This window comes from Eucyclogobius newberryi, unplaced genomic scaffold, assembly GCF_026437365.1.
Source record: "Eucyclogobius newberryi isolate DKJ021-1_F unplaced genomic scaffold, fEucNew1.0.hap1 SCAF_2, whole genome shotgun sequence".
NCBI classification, from domain to species: domain Eukaryota; kingdom Metazoa; phylum Chordata; class Actinopteri; order Gobiiformes; family Gobiidae; genus Eucyclogobius; species Eucyclogobius newberryi.
Genome location: NW_027315834.1, coordinates 4,038,899 through 4,060,995, shown reverse-complemented (window position 1 = coordinate 4,060,995; position 22,097 = coordinate 4,038,899). Strand labels below are relative to the sequence as shown.

At 42.0% G+C, this 22,097-nt stretch overlaps 1 protein-coding gene across 1 annotated transcript in view; it reads left to right on the top strand.

Moving 5' to 3' along the window:
- Positions 1 to 1,075: 1,075 nt before the first annotated feature.
- Positions 1,076 to 22,097, top strand: part of LOC140366886 (uncharacterized) — a 28,578-nt gene continuing 7,556 nt past the window's right edge. Inside the window, 4 exon segments of the mRNA XM_072453086.1 lie at positions 1,076 to 1,321; positions 5,267 to 6,891; positions 19,175 to 19,226; positions 19,506 to 20,614. Coding sequence (XP_072309187.1) covers positions 5,288 to 6,891; positions 19,175 to 19,226; positions 19,506 to 20,614 — 2,765 coding nt within the window. The 5' untranslated portion in view covers positions 1,076 to 1,321; positions 5,267 to 5,287.

The window sequence follows — 22,097 nt, the reverse complement described above, 5'->3', positions numbered from 1 at the left end:
TTGGATTGATGATTTTTAATTTAATTAATTTTATTGTATTTCTGTTTCTGTAATTTCTTTGTGATTTGAATGCATTTTTCCTGCTGTGTGAAGCACTTTGAATTGCCTTGTGTATGAAATGTGCTCTACAAATAAACTTGCCTTGCCTTGCCTTGCCTTACGCGTAAAGTCATATCTCACAAGTTGAACTGAAATCAGCTTATTTGTGGCTCGCTCCACGAGACTGTAACTCCCAAACTTTGCACAATGACCCATGGGTCATCGGGCATCAGCTCCTGAAATGAGACTTTTGCCCTGGTACTTTTCCATGAGTCTCTCTTTGCTGTCCTTGCAGGTATCAAAAACAACCTCATGTAGGTAAAGAGACTGATGATAAAAGAATGTCCTCATTGAGGAAACTGAAAATAAAAAGTGATCATCAGAATATGTAGACAACTAATTCTGGAGTATATTGAAACAAAATAATCCAGATAAAAACAAATATTATACAGTTAGAACCTACAGCCAAAGCCGCAAGACTTTGGCTGGCATCCACCCGGTGAACAATATGGCTGCACTGAGGAGAATGTTGAGAACTGGCATTTGTCTGACTGATGGTTGACTTCACCATTCACCTTTTTATTTATATATATATATATATATATATATATATATATATATATATATATATATATATATATATATATATATACCACAGAGAACCCGGAGAGCAAGTTTGGTTCTCTGAGTCAGAGCTGAATGTTGTTTTTGGGTGTGTTTTTTGCCTGAGTCAGGGTGTAGGCCTGCCCTTCTCAGAGGTTAAAAAAAAAAAAAGGGTTGTGACGTTTGTTTGAGTGTTGTACGTTTTTCAAATGCCAACGATTGCATTTTTCTGTGTTGATTTTCGTACGTTTTTGATGTGTAATTTGTTATTACTGCATTGTACCACTGTTGTTCTGGAGTGATATCACATGTTTAATTCTCATCCAGAGTGGGGCTCGTTACCGGCCTGGCCCCTTTAAGAGAGAGAGGGGCATTGTGGGTAGCGGGTGTGTTGTTGTTTTGGTTGTGTTTTTCGCCTCGCGCGTGTGTCTGCCGCCGCTGGTCCGTATGTCCTGCATTCTGCTTCATGTGATCAATAAAATCGTGTTGCAACGAGTCGTAGTCCTGCTCAGCCTCTGCACCACGGTTATGAGTTTACTGGGCAGAGGAAGAAAGTAAGAGACACAAGAAGAAGAAGCAAACCTCCTCCACACGGCGTCTGCTGCTGGACTCTCGGCTTCATCGCTTTGCTCTGATTAAACCCAAGACCTACAACGGCTCCAACTCAACACAGCCGAAGGTAAGTGGAGAATGACATTGTATTTGTACAGGAATGTGTTTCATTCACTTATATCCAGCGTTTAGGACAACGTTTTAACTTGTTTGTGACGTTAGCTAGTCGGCTAACGCTACAAACTTAAAACAACTCAAATTAAATGAAAACTCTTTTTATCGGCTCGGCTGGATGTGAAGTGAATTACTGACGGTGCATTTCTACTATTACTTCACACATTTATTGCTGCTTATGAGAGCTATACGTGTTTCAACCGTTGTCCCGGCAACAATAGACTCGGAAAACTACCGGAAATTGAGGAGGAAGTTTTTTTTAATGTTTTTAAAATGATAATTTAAATTAATGCATCCATTCTTGTGAACATAGGCAATAGATGATTAACCGACGTACAAGAAGTACTAATACGGATTAGTACTGAAAGTAAAAGTAAATAAAATGTAGTCAAAGAGGAGAGAAGAGTTGTTGTTGAGTTTTCTCCAGAGGTTCAGTTCAAGGTTGTTTTTCACTCCTTTCTTTCATGTGCTTGAGATGAAAAGAAAACACATAGTTCCTCATGAAATACACTGAAAAGTAACAAAAACAAACTAACACCCCCAGCATTGAGAGATAATGAAGTAACTGTTGAATTAAAACCATAAATCATGAGATAGAATAAAATAACGTGAGATAAACCAAAATGAAAGTAGCTTCACTGAGATGAAGCCCATGACACAATTTCTTTACATTTGATTCAACTCTCATATTAAAGGCCCAAAACCTCATTAATGATATTGGACGCTTTACTATAATCAAAATGGTGAAGGTATGTGTGGCAGTTGGTGCAGCAACCGGGAAGATAAACGGAGAGAAGTTCTATCGGATACTACAGAGAAACCCGGAAAGAAGAGCGCGATGGAGAGCTGCGACAAAACGTCCGAACCAAACGATCACCACGGACTATGTTGTCATTTTATATCTTTATTCAAAATTGGGACTTGTGAACCATCGGACCAGTGGGCTTGAATCGTAAATGTCCGGGTACGAGATATTCGAAAGAGTCTGTGATTTAGGCATCAAATATTGATCTGAGTTTATTGATCTTTCTAGAAGAAGATGTCTAAGTATTGACCTTTTGTGTAGCTCATCCAAGGAGTTTGTGGAATCTGAAAGCATTGGGGCCTCCATCATTTACGTTTGAGATCACTTTTCACTCTTGAAGGTTATGGAAAGCCAACATGATCACACTCCGTCACTTAGGAGCGGCGTATTTTCCGACGCTCGTCGTTCTCTTAATTTACGCCGTACGATTGTGATCATATTGGCTTCCCAGCATTCATTGGCATTCTCCGGACCGCGGCTCGGCAGCCAATAAGAGCCAAATACACAAATTTCGTCGACCAATCAGTGCGCATCATAGAAATTTTAATGGCGGACTACTGTCAAACGCCTTCCGGCCCGATTTAATGATAATATTCCCTTTTTTTCTAAAATGTATAAAATGGATTGAATGCCTAATCTAATCTCTTTATCCTCGATCCTGCCAGAAAATATGTGTAACGCACAACAAGCTGATTAATAACACTCCAATTAAAGCTGGATAAGATGTACATGAATAAAGCCAAAGGTGCATTTATACGTTTTAAAGTCAAAGGGTTAGAAGAGGGTGAACAACATCCTACTGCCTTTTTTATACCCTAAAGGCAAACTAAAAACAGCATGAATAAACTTTTAATTAATGGAACTGTTATTGATGATCCAAAGGAAATATCACATTATTCTGAAAATTACTATTCAAAATATATATAAATCACACTTTTCACATGCTCACGTGAATAATTTTATAAAAAATATAGACGACATAAAAACCATCGGTGAACCTAATAAAACAATTTGCGATTCACCAATGACTTGGACAGAAATGTCTGGACCTGGATCACCACTCGGACCTGGACCACCTTGAGGATTACATCGACAAATGCTACAATAGACTCTGCAATACAAAAAAACACGCACTTAAGCCTCGCCCACCGCAACTGACTCGTCTTCATCGTCACCATCACCAACGCCTCCAAAAACGAACTGGAGTTCAACCACTCAACTCACCGCCAAACTCTCCACCTTAACCACACAACTCACCTCCGTCACCGCCGAAAACAAAGCAATGCAAGAAACCATCCTGGATCTACAGTCACACCGCCCGACCCAGACCCGACTCCGCCCGACCCAGACCCGACTCCGCCCGACCCAGACCCGACTCCGCCCGACCCAGACCCGACTCCGCCCGACCCAGACCCGACTCCGCCAGACCCGACTCCGCCCGACCCAGACCCGACTCCGCCCGACCCAGACCCGACTCCGCCCGACCTAGACCCATCATCGTCAAATTAGAACATTTCAAACGAAAGGAACAGGTTCAGAGACGAGGCCGATAACTCAAAGAAACTCATACCCAACTCAACGACCAATTTCCACATGAGGTCATCCGCAGACGTAAGATCTACTGTCATTACAGTAGATAAATTATACATTGATGGACAGTTATTCAAAGACAAAGACACTCCCCCTGGCTTAATTAACTACAATGATGATGATGATGATGATGATTATGATCCACTCACTTTATTCTCCTTTAACTTTCTGTAGTTTCTCTCCCTCACAAACATGCACATTATACCTGCACCTCACACCCTCACTGTACACACACACGCACATACACACACACGTGTTTTTTTTGTTCTTGTTGTCCAACCAAAATAAGATAAGATATGCCTTTATTGTCCACACATGGTGAAATATCGGTGTTACAACGCAAGTAGATACAGAGGATAAGAACAGATAACTCATAGGAAGTTTTTTTTTAAAAACACTCTAATAAAAGAACTCTTATAAACAAAAACTCTTAACAAAACTCCTGTAGACAGAACCTCTCATATCTTAATAGGGAATTGAGGGGAAAAATAAAGATGAAATAAAAATAGCTAGCAAAAGAAAATAATAATAATAATAATATAAATAATGGTAAAGTAAACACTCTAATTTACATCCGTTATATGCACATGAATATGACATTATTGCGTGTTGCGTATTGTTACTGTTTTGTATCTGTAAATTAATAAATTAAAAATATCCTAAATGTTTTTGCTGAATGTTCCAGTTTCTGTTTGCTTGTTCATACATTAGTTACTTGCCTGTCACACGACGGTTATGAAGTTATCTCAGGTGTGAACTGTTATCCTTTTAGTGAACTGACTCAAACTACCATTTTTAGTGCCAATTACTTACCCAGGAATGTTGCGTAGGAGCATTGTGACTCCTGCTGACCAATTTGTGCCATAACTAAAACATATTTTGTCTCCCCAACATTTTTCATCAGTGGTTTTGTTGTGTGTTGTTGAAGAAAACTATGTGACTTTGTTTTAGTCGAATCTCTCATACCCCTAGCATTGAGAGATGTCTGCCATGTGGGGCGGGCTGCGGCCTCATGAGTTTGAGTCCGGCTTTCACCTGTTTGCTGCATGTCGTTCCCCAGTCTAATTCCTATTTCACGCTGCACTGTCCTGTTTTTTAGCCTACAGGCCAAAAAAGTATACGGATTGTAAAATGCAAAGGATCAAACACATTACACATTCACACAAACACATTTAATTATTTCACTGTATGTTCATTGATGTTCAACATCTTTATGCCAAACCCTTTGCCAAAATGTTGAATGTAAACATGTTAAAATGACAGAGCCCATGGTCAGACTGGTTTGATACTGTCCGTCCTCACCCAAAGCCAGAGCGTGTTACACTGTCCACATTCTTATAGAAACAGTAAAGTCCTGTTCATTCAACTCACTGAAGCTTGTGAAAATTACTCTTATTTTTCCATAACAACACCACTCTCAACGGTGATAAGGAATTGACAAAAGTATAAGTTCTTTATTTGACACTATTATTACTTTGTCTTCTTTTTCTGTGTTCATGGCAGATCTAAAAGTCCATCAGAAGAATGGGGTTCACCTGTGACCAGTGTGGAAAGACATTGAGCGATGCTTCTGCCCTCAAGAAACACTACAGAACTCACACTGGAGAAAAGCCATACAAGTGTGACCAGTGTGGGAAAGGTTTTTCTCAAGCAGGTGCTCTCAAGAAACACACCAGAATCCACACTGGAGAGAAACCTTACAGCTGTAATGTTTGTGAGAAGGCCTTTTCAGACTCAAGCTACTTAATATCACACATGAAAATCCACACTGGAGAGAAACCTTACACCTGTGATATATGTGAGAAGGCTTTTTCCTACTCAAGCAACTTAATAAAACACATGAGAGTCCACACTGGAGAGAAACCATATGAGTGTGACCAGTGTGGAAACAGTTTTTCTACAGCAGGTCATCTCAAAAGGCACAGCAGAATGCACACAGGAGAGAAACCTTACAGCTGTGATGTTTGCGAGAAGGCATTTTCAAGATCAAGCAGCTTAGTATCTCACATGAGAATCCACACTGGTGAGAAACCTTACAGTTGTGATGTTTGTGAGAGGGTATTTTCAGACTCAAGCAGCTTAATAAAACACATGAGAATTCACACTGGAGAGAAACCTTTTAAGTGTGACCAGTGTGAAAAGGCTTTTAGAACATCACATGAGCTCTCGCTTCACTACCAAACCCACACAGGAGAAAAACCATTTGAGTGTGACCAGTGTGGAAACAGTTTTTCTACAGCAAGTACTCTCAAAAGACACACCAGAATACACTCTGGAGAGAAACCTCACAGCTGTGATGTTTGTGAGATGGCATTTTCAGACTCAAGCAGCTTAATAAAACACATGAGAATCCACACAGGAGAGAAACCTTACAGCTGTAATGTTTGTGAGATGGCATTTTCAGACTCAAGCAGCTTAATAAAACACATGAGAATCCACACAGGAGAGAAACCTTACAGCTGTAATGTTTGTGAGAAGGCATTTTCAGACTCAAGCAGCTTAATAAAACACATGAGAATCCACACTGGGAAGAAACCTTACAGCTGTGATGTTTGTGAGAAGGTATTTTCCCAGTTAGCCCACTTAATATCACACATGAGAGTCCACACCGGAGAAAAACCTTACACCTGTGATATCTGTGAGAAGGCTTTTTCCCACTCAAGCCACTTAATGTCACACATGAGAGTCCACACTGGAGAGAAACCTTACACCTGTGATATCTGTGAGAAGGCTTTTTCCCACTCAAGCAACTTAATAAAACACATGAGAGGCCACACTGGAGAGAAACCATATGAGTGTGACCAGTGTGGAAACAGTTTTTCTACAGCAGGTCATCTCAAAAGACACAGCATAATCCACACAGGAGAGAAACCTTACAGCTGTGATGTTTGCGAGAAGGCATTTTCAAGATCAAGCTGCTTAATATCACACATGAAAATCCACACTGGTGAGAAACCTTACAGTTGTGATGTTTGTGAGAAGGCATTTTCACACTCAAGCCACTTAATGTCACACATGAGAGTCCACACTGGAGAGAAACCTTACACCTGTGATATCTGTGAGAAGGCTTTTTCCCACTCAAGCAACTTAATAAAACACATGAGAGTCCACACTGTTGAAAAGCCTTAGTCTTATCAGATGCATGTGTTTTCATATCAAACACCTGCTAATGTGTGCTAATGTTTTACGATAAATGAGCTCGTCATCTGGACACTGTTTTTATGGAAAAACAGGACGTTTTAAATCATCCAAGAGTCATTCCTCAATCTGCGGATCTAGTTTGAGAATGCAGATATTTATTCTACTCTGAGTAGGCCCCGCCCACTAGGCGGAACCTACTGACGAAGGGTATTTACAGTTTCACTAAAGATTACTCTCCTTTGTATCCTAACTATAAAGGGCTATCAAACCCTTTTGTTAGCTGATTTTAGCTCCTTTGTGTAAAGAATGTGTAATGAATTGCTCTGATATTTTTGTTTATTAAACCACACAAAATCATTCTGGTTTATAGACCTTTTTATTGATCTTTTTTTAGAGTTATAATTGTCAGTGAATGAATCGAGTTCTCCCATTTCAGAAAATGAGACTCAGTAGTTATTAATGATTTGCTGAACAAGCTTCAGATGGAGCCCTTTTAAAATATAAATCTGAACATTAACTACCTAAAATCCGAGTCCCAGAGGATATACATAACATATTGGTGCAGCTGTGTGAGGAGGATACGAGAGATATACCCTACATAATGGTGCTGCCCGTGTGAGGATGCATATGTTACACCTCCTTAACTCTTTCAAACCATCGCTCAAGATTCAGATGCACTGCACTCTGTGGTCCTGAACTCTAGTGTCTTCTGTGCTGATAAAGCCTCTTGTGCAGTGGCTGATTAGGCTCACTATGTAACGCTCTTTACAACTTCCTTCACTGCTTATTATTTTAACGCTGTGGCCGGTACTAGCAAGATGAGGTTTTAGTGATTTCTACTAGTACAAATACTGTAGTATTATTCATGTCCTGTGAAATTACGTGGCATACGACCAGAATCAGGAGCTGTGATCCAGCCATGATGGGCCTGTGTGTTGAGGAGCTGACGCCTCCGGGGTTCAGCTCGGAATCACACTCTGGAGCTTGGTCTGGAGCTGTGGCTCCGACGGTGTCGGGCTGAAGAAGCACTGGATCAGTTCCTCTTGATCTGCCTTTTCCTTGGCTTTGAGGCGTTTCTCAGATAACAAAAAGGCTTTGGCACTGATTCAACAATGAGGCTTGTCCTGGATCCAAGTTTTGTTGTAGACTTGAAAAGTTGCAAAAAATGTCCTTTGCTGCATGTTACAATTTAAAGCAAAAATCGTGTCCAAAGACGGGCACAGATTTTTTTTGGGAGAGAATAAAGCTAGCTTCCGTAGGTGTGTCTCTCTCTGGAATGTCTTTGGCTCCTATGTTAGTCTAGCATCGCATTGAGTAGGCCAGAGATGAGCCCTTCTCTCCTCGAGATCCTTCCTCCTTGAAGACCTCTGATGGCACTGGGTTTGGTCTCCTTTCTCTCCCTCTGTTAGGCAGAATAATGCTATTTCAACCAAAGTCTTTCTGCTTGATTTATTTTCTTTTTTGCATGTTGTATTTCTTTATATTATGTTAAAAATGAAACACTTGTGAAAACACCAGGGTTCACTGGCCTGACTATCCTAACATTTGACAAATAAGTTTCTTATTTTAATTTGTGTGACATATAATGCAAATTAATTCATAGTAACTGTTTACAAACACAGTCTGGTGACAAGTTAATTAGGCCTTTATATTCTAATAGAACAGTTTGGACTGAAGTGAAATGTTGCTGTTTTGGGGACATGTTAAATGAAGTGTTATTTGAACCAGAAACTCCTGATTTGTTATTGTTTATTACTATGAACTATAACATTTATTTAAAAAGAATTGAATCTGCTTTTAAAAATGGTTTACTGAATGTAAAATAAATGATTGAAAACAGATTACTCGATTGATCTAAGACGATAATCGAAAGATTACCCGATAACTAAAATCAATAGCTACAGCCCTAGTAGGAACCACAACAGCCAAACACAATAGAACAAACAATCTTCAATTGTTTGCTCATTACAATAAAGTGAAAAGAGCTCCCAGGCTGATCCATAAAGAGATCAGAGAACTATTTTCTAGGTAAAAAGGCCTAGGTATGGTTGATATAAGGTTTTCCCCTTTGGCATTTACAAACCAAAGTTGGAACACACTGGCCCAATACTCACATGTCTCAAGCAAAGGTGCCATAACATGCTTTTTTTCACGTTTTGTAGTCTATCCTAAGTGTATAATTGATAATAATAAGAGTTGTGCAACACCCTTAACCTAATAGTTAAGAAATATCACCCATACCTTGGACCCCCTCACCAACCTGGAAATGCAAACGGCTTGGTTTGATATTCGCCCCTTTGTGCCTCTTTGAACCGTGTTTCGTGTAAATCGAAACAGAAAAACTCCGGGGCTTGTATGGGGAGACACGGGAGCATGGAGCAGCGCGGCGCCAGGGGGAAGGGGGCGGGAGGTGTCAGGCGGGAGGGGGTGGAGAGGGGGGGGGGGAGGGGGGATTGTGACGCGTGCTTGCCCTTATGACGCGGTCTTGCACCACCGCCTGTCAGTTTGGAGATTCGAGGAAAGGAGATAGTCTGTACTATAGCTAAAAAATACGGGAATCAATCAAAAAAACACTCTGGGTACATATATGAAGCACAAATAGCAATGTAAGAAGATTAAAAGCTCTGAAAAGTCGATTTTGCATGTTATGGGACTTTTAAAGTTAGGGTTGCCAACTACCTCAACCCCAAATGAGACACTTTCACTTTTTTTTCCATTGTTGGCACGCGCCAACAGCTGACCAACTATAATGCAAATTGCATGGTTTCATTAGACATACCATAAACCTACTAATTTCAGTGTAATTTTGGCAAACCACTACTGTACTTGCTTGGATGTAGTGTTCATGGGAATCGTGAAGACAGTTATTACAAGTTTCTCTAAAATGTCATGTTAGCATTAGACTATAACCATATGCTGCAGACACTGAAAAGCTTTAGGCCTAAACCAACCATTGTCAAACTAATTTATCAGAATTCTGAGCAATACATGGGAGGCCAAAAAGACAGAAATTTATGTAAGTTATATATTGACATTTTATTATAACGCTTACATTTAAGCTTTTAAAACATGTCATTTAAACGGTGTAGAACTGTGTGTTTTTCTCTCCTACATAAATTGTACTGTTGTTTCTTACAATGTATTGTCTTCTTGACCGTGTCTCTGTTGTTGTCCTCAGTTGTCTGTGTCTCTGTCTGTTTCATGGACCTCCTCTTACCCTGCAGTAAATGACAGAAACAAATTATTCTTAGTTTGAGAAAGGCTGCCCCTAATCTATCAGGTTAATTTAACAAAGTCAAAAGAAGACTCACCATCTAAGTTACGTCTTCCATGGATATTTCTTGCTTCTCCTACTCAACCCTACTTTCAGCACACATCAGCATCATTCACAAGAATGATGCTCGTTCAACATCAGCTCACGTTCTCCGCACCTGTCCGTGCGCAGCAGCAGCTGGGTTTTTCTCCTCACGCCAAACGCCTATATCCATGCACCTCGGTTTAAACGCGCTTTACATTCTGTTTCCCTCTATGGATATGAATGATACTTGATCTTGAGCTGGCGGTGGCAGTCAGAGAACGAGGACAGGCCAGATATTTCAATTCACTCTAACCTCGGATAGATTGCGCGCGCTGATTGGCTGAGACGCACGTCTGTCACGGTATTTCCAGGAAGTGGAGCTTTGAGAGGCGCGTGGTAAATGTATGCGTAGCGCGTTTGCAGTAGCCAATTATTGGCTGGTGAGGCTGTGATTGGAATACGGGACTGGAGCTGTCCCGGATGGGACAAATCAAAATCACCCATAATTCGGGACGTCCCGGGCAATTTGGGACGGTTGGCAACCCTAACTAAAGTCCACGTCCCTTTCATTGAAATTAAGAAATTAAAAGGGAAAAATACCAGATCTTGAATTGGATTGGCAAATGCTAACGCCCATGGGCGGAGCCAGGCCCTGGCTTTGAGGCTTGAGCCCCGGACCTTTTTCCAAAAGCCCCGGATTGTGACGTCACTAAGTGTTTAGTGAAACAGATAGAGCATTGGGTTGGGACACAGGGGATCAGGATTTGAATCCAGCAGTGGCTTCACTTTAATCATGTTGTTCTTTTCATATTTAAATGTTTAAAAGTGAAACGTGTCATTTGTGCAGAGCGGAGGGTCACTCTTCTCTGCGCCGCTCCATCTCTGATTGGGTGCTTGTTCTCTTTACCCATTGGTTATTTCTGTTGAACTTATGTATGATTGTGGACGGGAGCATAGAAAGTGCGCTGTGTTTACAACAGACAGCACGTCATGTGATCTGACCATAGAACTGACAAAAAGGCCTTTTCTACATCATTTAACTGAGGTTTTGCAAAAAAGTGAAGAGCAAAAATAAGAGCAGATCGACTGGAAAAAAGAGACATTCAGAACATGTGCTGCAAAACAAAGTTTATCGAACGTAGAATAGACAACAGCACATGATCGTTCAACGATGAAGTCATTGTGGTTGTCAGTGTAACAGTGGCTCAGAGGTTTTATTCATCTACAAAGCTAAAGCAGAGAAACTACAGGACAAACAACTCACTGAGGCAGGTGTCTGCTAAAGTTACTGACTTTTACTTTCTTTTACTTTCAAAAACAGTCAGTTCCTAACTTAGGTCTGGCTAGCTCAGTCAGTAGAGCATGAGACTGTGAGCCCTATCATATTTGTTTTGTCACTGATTCTTTTAAATCAGAACACCAAGATGTACAATTTCTTGAAAAAGTAAATGTAACTAAATGCCACCTCTGCTGTTCTGTTCAACGTTTTTTGGAGGGAGGAGCTCTCTCAGAAGATTAAAAGGCCATGGTCTGTCTTTGCCTTTGGTGGGTTACTGTATGTAACTGCACTAAAACCACATCATATTGGCCTGAATGAACCCCCTCCCTTTCTTTTTGGGCTAAGCTCCGGAGGTTTAGAATGTCTGGCTCCGCCTCTGCTAACGCCTCTTCCGCTGAAGTAAATCTTTATATTTTTCCATTCACGTTGATCCTCAGCGTTACCGAATAAAGCAGAGCATATTCCACATTCTTCTCCCTCAGGTGGGATTTCACCGGATCAAAAGCTTGGCTTTTATTGACCACTTCGGCTGAGTAGTCGTTGTAGAAAGAGACTTATGGCTTGGTTGATCTGGGTTGGCCCTAGGCACGCTGTTTATCATTGAAGTTTTGGAACTTCAATATGATCGGTGTTGGATGCCGCTTGGGGGCGGTTTGGGGCGCGGCTTTGGGGGCCGGCTTGGGGGTGGTTTGGGGGCCAGTTTGGCGGCCAGGGAGCAAAGTTTGAGATATTCGGGTCCAGGTCTCCATATATTTGAAAACATATTTGCCCTTAGTGTCATCTGGGTGAAAAGACACATGCTGAAAAGATACGGCCAGGTATTAAGATAACCGTGCAATAAGGGTGCTGCTGCACTCGCTTGTGCACTCGGGTGCCGCGGGCGGCGCGGGCACCGTGGTGTTGTTAACTCGCGCCGCCTGTGGTTAACTGCGCGGCCGAGCCGGGCACCGAGCGCCGCGATACGCCGCTCCTAAGTGGCGGAGTGTGATCACATTGACTTTCTATATCGAGGACGTGATCGAAAATGTTTTGGTGTCCCGCCGCCATCCTCAAACCTCAGCCCAGCGAGAACACTGATATTATATAGAGTGTAGGCCTGCCCTTCTCAGAGGTAAAAAAAATAGTTTGTTCGAGTATTGTACATTTTTCACATGCAACTATTGCATTTTTCTGTGTTGATTTTCCTACGTTTTAAAGGAGAGTTTGACGTGTAATTTGTTATTACTGCATTGTACCACTGTTGTTCTGGAGCGATATCACATCACACTATAAGTAGAAAAAGCTTCAGTTGTAGTCATCTGGACTCAGTTTGAAAAAATAGACGTTTCGACTCTCATCCAAGAGTCATTGTCAATAAAAGAATTAGATCGAGAACTCTGATATTAATACTGTTCTGTGGTAAGACCCACCCATTGGGCGGAGCCTTCCTGAAGTAGAAGGAGTTGTTTGTTTCAACAGAAACTCCCCCCTTCTGAGGTCAGGACCTCAGAGTGCCGTGCATCTCCATCTTGAAGCCTCTAATCACTCGTTTGAAGACGGTGAGGTGAAGGTTTTAAGCAGGGAGAAAAGATGGTTTGAAAGAGGAGTCAAGGAAGCTATTTTTGTTAAAAAAGAAAGACCTTCTTTAAACAGAAATGGAGGGCTAAGATTCAATCTTCCTGGTATCTATAATGGGTTACTGAACCCTTGGAAAGGTAGAGGACCAGGACCAGGACATTTAGATGCTAATCAGGTACTCAGGGTGGTTGAGCCAGGGTCTCACAAAGACAAAGAGGATTCTAATAGGCCATTCAAATTCTGAATAGGCTCGGTAGATACAAGGGGGGAGTTTCTGTTGAAACAAACAACTCTTTCTACTTCAGGAAGGCTCCGCCCAATGGGCGGGTCTTACCACAGAACAGTATTAATATCGGAGTTCTCGATCTAAATTCTTTTATTGACAATGACTCTTGGATGAGAGTCGAAACGTCTATTTTTTCAAACTGAGTCCAGATGACTACAACTGAAGCTTTTTCTACTATGGAACACGCCTGGACGAATGAGGGATTACACCGACATATCACACTATAAGGTTTAATTCTCATCCAGAGTGGGGGTCGTTACCGGCCTGGCCCCTTTAAGAGAGAGAGGGGCATTGTGGGTAGCCGGAAGTGTGCAGTTGTTTTGGTTGTGTTTTTCGCCTCGCGCGTGTGTCTGCCGCCGCTGGTCCGTATGTCCTGCATTCTGCTTCATGTGATCAATAAAATCGTGTTGCAACGAGTCGTAGTCCTGCTCAGCCTCTGCACCACGGTTATGAGTTTACTGGGCAGAGGAAGAAAGTAAGAGACACAAGAAGAAGAAGCAAACCTCCTCCACACGGCGTCTGCTGCTGGACTCTCGGCTTCATTGCTTTGCTCTGATTAAACCCAAGACCTACAACGGCTCCAACTCAACACAGCCGAAGGTAAGTGGAGAATGACATTGTATTTGTACAGGAATGTGTTTCATTCACTTATATCCAGCGTTTAGGACAACGTTTTAACTTGTTTTTGACGTTAGCTAGTCGGCTAACGCTACAAACCTAAAACAACAACGCAAATGAAATTAAAACTCTTTATCGGCTCGGCTGGATGTGAAGTGAATTACTGAGAGTGTGTTTCTACTATTATTTTACAAATGTTTTGCTTTTTATGAAAGATATACGTCACTTGACCTAGTAACGGGGGCGTCAGTTTGCGAGGGGGAAACAACACCTTAATTACCACATGTCATACGGTTGCAGAGCATTTGGAGCATCAGAAAAGCATCGTTATGAGCTGAAGAAATCACACGCTAGGCTAAAATGTTGTCCTTATAAGATACACAAAGTTTTGTGGGAAAACGATCCCACAGACCTGATCCTGACCCCTGCGCTGGTCATTTCTCATGCGCTCTTTCCACTATATTTTTCTTGAGTGTTGAAATTTGAAATGAGGTAGCACCATGAGCTAGTGTCGGCAGAGAAAAGAAATCTAAAGAAAACGGAAGCCTTTTCTTCTTGATACACGTGTTTTAAACATACAAAAACTGAGCAACTTTTAGGTATTAATACTGTTTTAGTGTCCGAGACCTCGCTAAATGACGAGGGGCCGACTCTGTGGAAAGGTGTGTCCATGCTCGTACAAAAAATCGCGGAAAAGGGGGGGTCTTCAGGCCGTTTCCGCGGATCCGTGATTAGGGGTCCTTTTTTTTACCTTTTTCTGCAAATAGGGGTACTTTTTCAAGCAATCTTAGTGATTTTTTTGTTTGACAGTCAAAAGTTTTTTTGTGTATATGTCAGAAACAGTCATGTGTGGTGAGGTCCAGGGCGAGTGAGGCACAAAGACAAATTTGGAACAAGCGGGAATCGAACACACTTTGGCCGTGTCGCTAGCCGTTAGGCTACGTGTTCAATATGTGACGTCAGCGTTTTTAGATGTATAGGTCCGTCTAAAGCAGTGGTCCCCAAACTTTCTGACTCGAGGGCCACATTGGGTTCTAAAATTTGACCGAGGGGCCGGGCCAGGAAAATATGGTGTGTTTGTGTGAACTAATGAATTACTATAAATTACCCGCAAGATTTGACCTGTAACTTGTAACAAAGCAACAAATGCAAGGCTCAATGTACAAATTGTTTTCCAAATGCATTAAATAATGATTATTTCAATTACATTTCAGTTGAATAAACACTGCAGGAAAATTTACCTTCAATTTCAGTGGGAACAGTGTTGTTGATCTCCCTGTTTTGCATCAAAGTCTGGTGTAAGTTTTGTTGTGGCAATTCTCAGGATCGATCCTTTGGTGTTGGTCAGTGAAGCTGGATCTGTGACGTTTGTTCATGTTCATGACACTGAATGTCTCACATATGCAGGTCGAGCCAAACAAGACCAGCATCTTCTGTACGTCCTCCGGAGGTTTTGTTTCGTTCAGTGAAGCATAAAAGTCGTTAAGTTTAAGAGTGTTGGACCGTTTTTTTTTAGCATTTCTTCTAAACATAAATGATCTAGTAGTAACAGCATGGAATGATTAATATCCATAAGTAAAAAATCTTAAATGTCACCAGAATATGCAAACATTTTGACTTTAATGTTACATTTTTGCACTTCTGTCCTTCTCATGTCTCCAGTGGTTGGACACTTTGTCCAGGTTGATGCTGCGTTTGCTTCTTGCTGTGACTTTATGCTCATCAACTGCTCCAAAATGTGCCACTTCAAGACCATTTCTGGATGATATTATTCATAAACTAACAGGGTCGCACCTGTCACGTTGTAACATGAGATATTTACACAGAAATAAACGCAGTAGTGATGCTTCTTAAACCGGGGGCCTCGTGGCGCACGCGGCGCAGCCTGCGGTCCGCTTTAGTCCTGCTTTAGACCCGCTTTAGAACAAATCACAGCTGTCTCTAGTGTCCCCTCTGTCCCCTCTGTCCTTGATGACTCTGTGTGGCTGATTTACCAGTGTCTTCACATCAGGATCATCTGCTCCTGAGCGTGTACTCATCGAGTGAGTGTTACTGTGACATGAGATATGTACACAGAAATATGATACAGATAATGATGCACATGTGTCTTTGACTCGTGAGTCAGGTCTGGACAAGAAAGTCTCATTTACACAATAGTGACACACCAGTTGTCTATTGAACGTGCCCGCACCCCGCGCTGCGCCTCGGGACTAATAAGACTAATTTCTCAGTGAATATGATTCTGATTGTAATAAAACACACAGCGTTTTGAAACTAAAAATGTAGAGAACACAACGTGTCCCCTGGACAGTGCTTCTACTGTCCACAAGAGTCTTCTACAGTGTGTCAAACACTTGCGCGTCCTGCTTGATTGGCCCCGGTGGCCGTTTGTGGTAAATTTTATTTCTTCGCACCATAGATCTCATGTGCGAGCAGTGCGCAGCTTAGACGGAACAGTGCCATCTCTTGGGGAAATGTGGGCATTACAGGCGAAAGGTAAAGTGAACGGCCAGCCACAGTATCATGAGTTTGACTCCGACATTTGCTTAAATTTTTATTTTTTTTTTCCAAATTATTTTTTAATATAACTTGGACAAGCTTGGCGGGCAGGTTTGAAAGGCCCAGGGGCCGGATAAGGCCCAACGCAGCAGGGGCCGGATAAGGCCCAGCGCAGCGCGGGCCGGATAAGGATAAGGCCCAGCGCAGCGCGGGCCGGATAAGGATAGGGCCCAGCGCAGCGCGGGCCGGATAAGGATAGGGCCCAGCGCAGCGCGGGCCGGATAAGGATAGGGCCCAGCGCAGCGCGGGCCGGATAAGGATAGGGCCCAGCGCAGCGCGGGCCGGATAAGGATAGGGCCCAGCGCAGCGCGGGCCGGATAAGGATAGGGCCCAGCGCAGCGCGGGCCGGATAAGGATAGGGCCCAGCGCAGCGCGGGCCGGATAAGGATATGGCCCAGCGCAGCGCGGGCCGGATAAGGATATGGCCCAGCGCAGCGCGGGCCGGATAAGGATATGGCCCAGCGCAGCGCGGGCCGGATAAGGATATGGCCCAGCGCAGCGCGGGCCGGATAAGGATATGGCCCAGCGCAGCGCGGGCCGGATAAGGATATGGCCCAGCGCAGCGCGGGCCGGATAAGGATATGGCCCAGCGCAGCGCGGGCCGGATAAGGATAAGGCCCAGCGCAGCGCGGGCCGGATAAGGATAAGGCCCAGCGCAGTGCGGGCCGTAGTTTGGGGACCACTGGTTTAAAGCAACCCGTTCAACTCTGGTGTAGGTCTTTCTTTAGTTATAACCTCTTGCTTTGATTGAAAATCCAGATTTGCGAAACGTTTTAACTTGGAAATCGTCCAGATTCTACATACACAATTATAAGGAAGAAGATAGTGAAACTTGTCCACACACAGCCGGGCTCAGGAGCATGCGCATTACATGCGCCTTCCATGAGGGGCATGTAATGAAGCCTCTGAGTGAACTTTTACTGCGTTTTTTTTAATGAATCTGTGAGCCTAAAACACGCTTCAGAAATACATTTCATACATTATTGAGAATATGGAAGCACTGAGCACTTGCTTGGAGATATCCTTGTCTCTGATTGGCTGATGGGCATATCAACAGGAAACAGATCAATGATGCAAGAGAAAGGTAAAATTTTGACTGTTAAGATAATCCATCCAACTTTTCTAACTTTTAAAGTGAAAAAGGGTATATTTTCAGGCCTTGTCAATGAAAAGGGGTACTTTTTGGTTGTGGTCAGTGAAAAGGGGTACTTTTTTTGGCGTGGTCAGTAAAAAGGGGTACTTTTTCAGGGATAAGGAGGTCAGTGATTAGGGGTGGTTTTTCAAACCTGTGTATGAGCATGGGCACTATATAAAAGCTATAGAGTTGCCCCCCCCCGGGGGGCAAGTGACAGATATGCTATGTATCACTTTACATATGTATTGCGTTTTATGAAAGATATACACGTTTTTACCGTTGTTCCGGCAGCAATAGATTCGGAAAACTGCCGGAAGTTGAGGAGGAAGTTTTGTTTTTGTGTTTTTTTAATGATCATTTCAATGAATACATCCATTCTTGTGAAAGTCGGCAATAGATGGTTAACAGATGTACAAGAAGTACTAATACGGATTAATAATGAAAGTAAAAGTAAAACAAAATATAGTCAAAGAGGAGAGAAGAGTTGTAGTTGAGTTGATTGTCTCCAGAGGTTCAGTTCCAGGTTGTTTTTCACTCCTTTCTTTCATGTGCTTCAGAGATGAAAAGAAAAAGCATAGTTCCTTATGAAATACACAGAAAATTAACCCCCAAAAAAGTCACACCCCCAGCATTGAGAGATAACGAAGTAACTGTTGAAAATCAAATTACACTGATCCAACTGTGCAGCTGGAGACGAGTACTTGGGGACCGTCATCAAATGTGCAGCCCGAGCCGTGACAAGTACTTAGGGACCGTCATCAAATGTGCAGCCGGAGCCGAGGCGAGTGCTTAGTGACCGTCATCAAATCTGCAACTGGAGACACGACGAGTAGTTGCCTCTTTCGGCAAATTAAACAGTCTAGAGACATATTTACAGCAGAAAACACATTTTCTCCAAGTTGATAATATTTGTGAAAGAAACGCTAAATAGCTAGATGCTGTCGTACTCGGCATGTGAGTGGTCCCACCCACAGCAAAGTGGCCCCACCCACAGCAGAGAGAACACTCTAGATCTCATAATTGCTACAGGGTTAAATATATTTCAAATGTCAATGTGGTCGATGCTGCTCTATCTGATCATTTCTGTGTCTATGACATTTCTATGCCATGTTTTTCCCAAACCACCGGCCGGTCCTGCAGCTGGTCAGAGGAGACACATAAATGATGGCACAGGTGCACTGTTTATGGAAATGATCCACTTGGAAAATGTCTCATGTTCTAATGTGAATGATTTGTTGAACTCCGTTACATCTAGCGTTTTGAATGTTCTGGACACCAATGCCCCTATGAAGGCTAAAATGTTTCAAAAATAAGCTGAAGGCGTCATGGAGAAATGATGATGGGGTCAGGGCACAGAAAAGGGAGTGCCGCCGGGCCGAACGGAAATGGCGCAAGTCAAAGCTCCAGGTTCAAAAAGAGATTTACAGAGAAAAGTTGAACATGTACAACCTAATTGTATGTAGAACTAAAAGATATTTTTCTAATTTCTGAAATTATTGTAAGCTGCAGTAAAAACTGGCGTGTTCTGTTTGCCACAGTAAACAGAGGTTGCAACATCTTTTTGCCAAATCCTTTGCCAAAATGTTGAATGTAAACATGTTTAAATGACAGAGCTCTGGGTCAGACTGGTTTGATACTGGCAGTCCTCACCCAAACCCAGAGTCTGTTACACTGTCCACATTCTTATAGAAACCGCAAAGTCCACTTCATTTCATAACTCACTGAAACTTACTATTACTGTTACTGAAAATGACTTTTCTGTAACAGTACCACTCTTAACGGTTATAAGGAACTGACAAAAGTATAAGTTCTTTATTTAACACTATTATTATTTAATGTATTTTTTTCATGTGTTCATGGCAGATCTAAAAGTCCATCAGAAGAATGGGGTTCACCTGTGACCAGTGTGGAAAGACATTGAGGTCTGCTTCTGCACTCAAGGCCCACTCCAGAATCCACACTGGAGAGAAACCTTTTAAGTGTGACCAGTGTGAAAAGGCTTTTAGAACATCACATAAGCTCTCGCTCCACTACCGAACTCACACAGGAGAACAACCATACGAGTGTGACCAGTGTGGAAACAGTTTTTCTACAGCAGATGCGCTCAAAACCCACACCAGAATCCACACTGGAGAGAAACCTTACAGCTGCGATGTTTGTGAGAAGGCTTTTTCAGACTCAAGCAGCTTAATATCACACATGAGAGTCCACACTGGAGAGAAACCTTACAGCTGTGATGTTTGTGAGAAGGCATTTTCAAAATCAAGCCACTTAATAAGACACACGAGAGTTCACACTGGAGAGAAACCTTACAGCTGTGATGTTTGTGAGAAGGTATTTTCAAACTCAAGCCACTTAATATCACACATGAGAATCCACACAGGAGAGAAGCCTTACAGCTGTAATTTTTGTGAGAAGGCATTTTCTAGATCAAGCAGCTTAATAAGACACACCAGAATCCACACTGGAGAGAAACCTTTTAAGTGTGACCAGTGTGAAAATGCTTTTAGAACATCAAATGATTTTTTTATTCACTACCGAACCCACACAGGAGAAAAACCATATAAGTGTGACCAGTGTGGAAACAGTTTTTCTACAGCAGGTGCTCTCAAAAGACACATGAGAATCCACACTGGAGCGAAACCTTACAGCTGTGAGGTTTGTGAAAAGGCATTTTCAGACTCAAGCAGCTTAATATCACACATGAGAATCCACACTGGAGAGAAACCTTACAGCTGTGATGTTTGTAAGAAGGCCTTTTCAGACTCAAGCAGCTTAATATCACATATGAGAATCCACACTGGAGAGAAGCCTTACAGTTGTGATGTTTGCGAGAAGGCATTTTCCCGGTCAAGAAACTTAATATCACACATGAGAGTCCACACAGGAGAGAAACCTTACAGCTGCGATGTTTGTGAGAAGGCATTTTCACACTAAAGCAGCTTAATATCACACATGAGAAACCACACTGTTGAAAAGCCTTAGCCTTATCAGACTCTTGTGTTTACTGTTTCACTTGAGATCACTCTCCTTTGTATCCTAACTGTAAAGGGCTATCAAACCCTTTTGTTAGCTGACTTTAGCTCCCTCATCACTGTGTACCTAATTAGCATCAGAATGGCCAGGGCTTCTCCTGCCCCATGGCTTCAAGACACTATTGTATACGACAGGTATGTTGAACCTTAAACTTCCATTTCTGTTCAAAGAGGGATTCTCTTTCTGAACAAAATGGCCGCTGTAGGACATATGTGTCCAAAGAGACCTTTAAAAGACATGACCTTTTCATCATTCAAGACACTATTGCAGAAAGCAAAGCAAAATGTTGGATGGGTGGAAGAATGTTCCCCATCCCCCATGTACCAACAACACTGTCTTCACCACACCCCCCTCCCCCCCTTTGGGTCAACACCTCTGATAAAGAACACAGAGGACACCAAATGGGTCCAAGGACCTGACCCCTGTGGAGAAGTGGAATCGTCCACTGTAACAAATCCTCTTGTTCTGCTGGATGGAAACTTTCTCAGGATTAAGTCCTTAATGACTGTATTTCACATTTAAAGTGACTTAACGTTTACTGTGTGATCTAAACTTGTAAATAAATCATGCTTTAGTTTAGTTTGCCTTAAGAACTGTGTTTGAAATGTGTTTGTCATATTTAATGTACTTCCTCATGACCTGCTAATGATGTGTGTTCATTGACATTGTTGCAGTATGTTGTTATGGTTACATGTCATTTTGCTGGTTTAAGTTATATTTGTCCAAATTAGGAATATGTTTGACTGAGAGTACGTCCACTCGAGGCCACACCCCATTCACCCCAAACAAATCCAAAATAGTTCCAATTAATGATTAGGATCGGGTTTGGCAATTTAATTTTTCTGAATTTTCATTGTGATTTTTAATAAAATATATTTTGTCTAGTTTTTTCAATAACTTTGAGGCTTTGTCAAACATTCACTCACCAATACAAGTTCCTAGTCTGTGATTTTTGTTCACTGACAATACAAGGTTTTCTGATTCTGTTTTCACACATGTAAATGGTTTTCAAGTTTGACTGTGCGTCCACGTCATCAGGAGTTAAGTTAGTCACATCTTTGATATTAAAATGAAGTTCATGTACAAGCTCCTCCAAATTCCCAACAAGATGTGACAACTGCAATAAGAGATGCACACATTTCTCGAATACTTTATAAACTAAGAGCTTTAATGTATTAACTTTCACATGTTCATGTATGTATTACTTTAGTGGTAGACATATATATACTTAACTTATACTTATATACAAAACGTCACCCCTGTGGACAGCTGCTGATTTATTCAGTCTACTTTATTACATTTTGAGCTCTCAAGCTGCTAGATATGTTATACTTTAAAAGAAAGCTGTCACCCACTTATTTCCAGTTAAATCAATCATTCTGGAAAGAAGTCAGTTTGTTCTCAAAACCCACAAATATCCTAAAA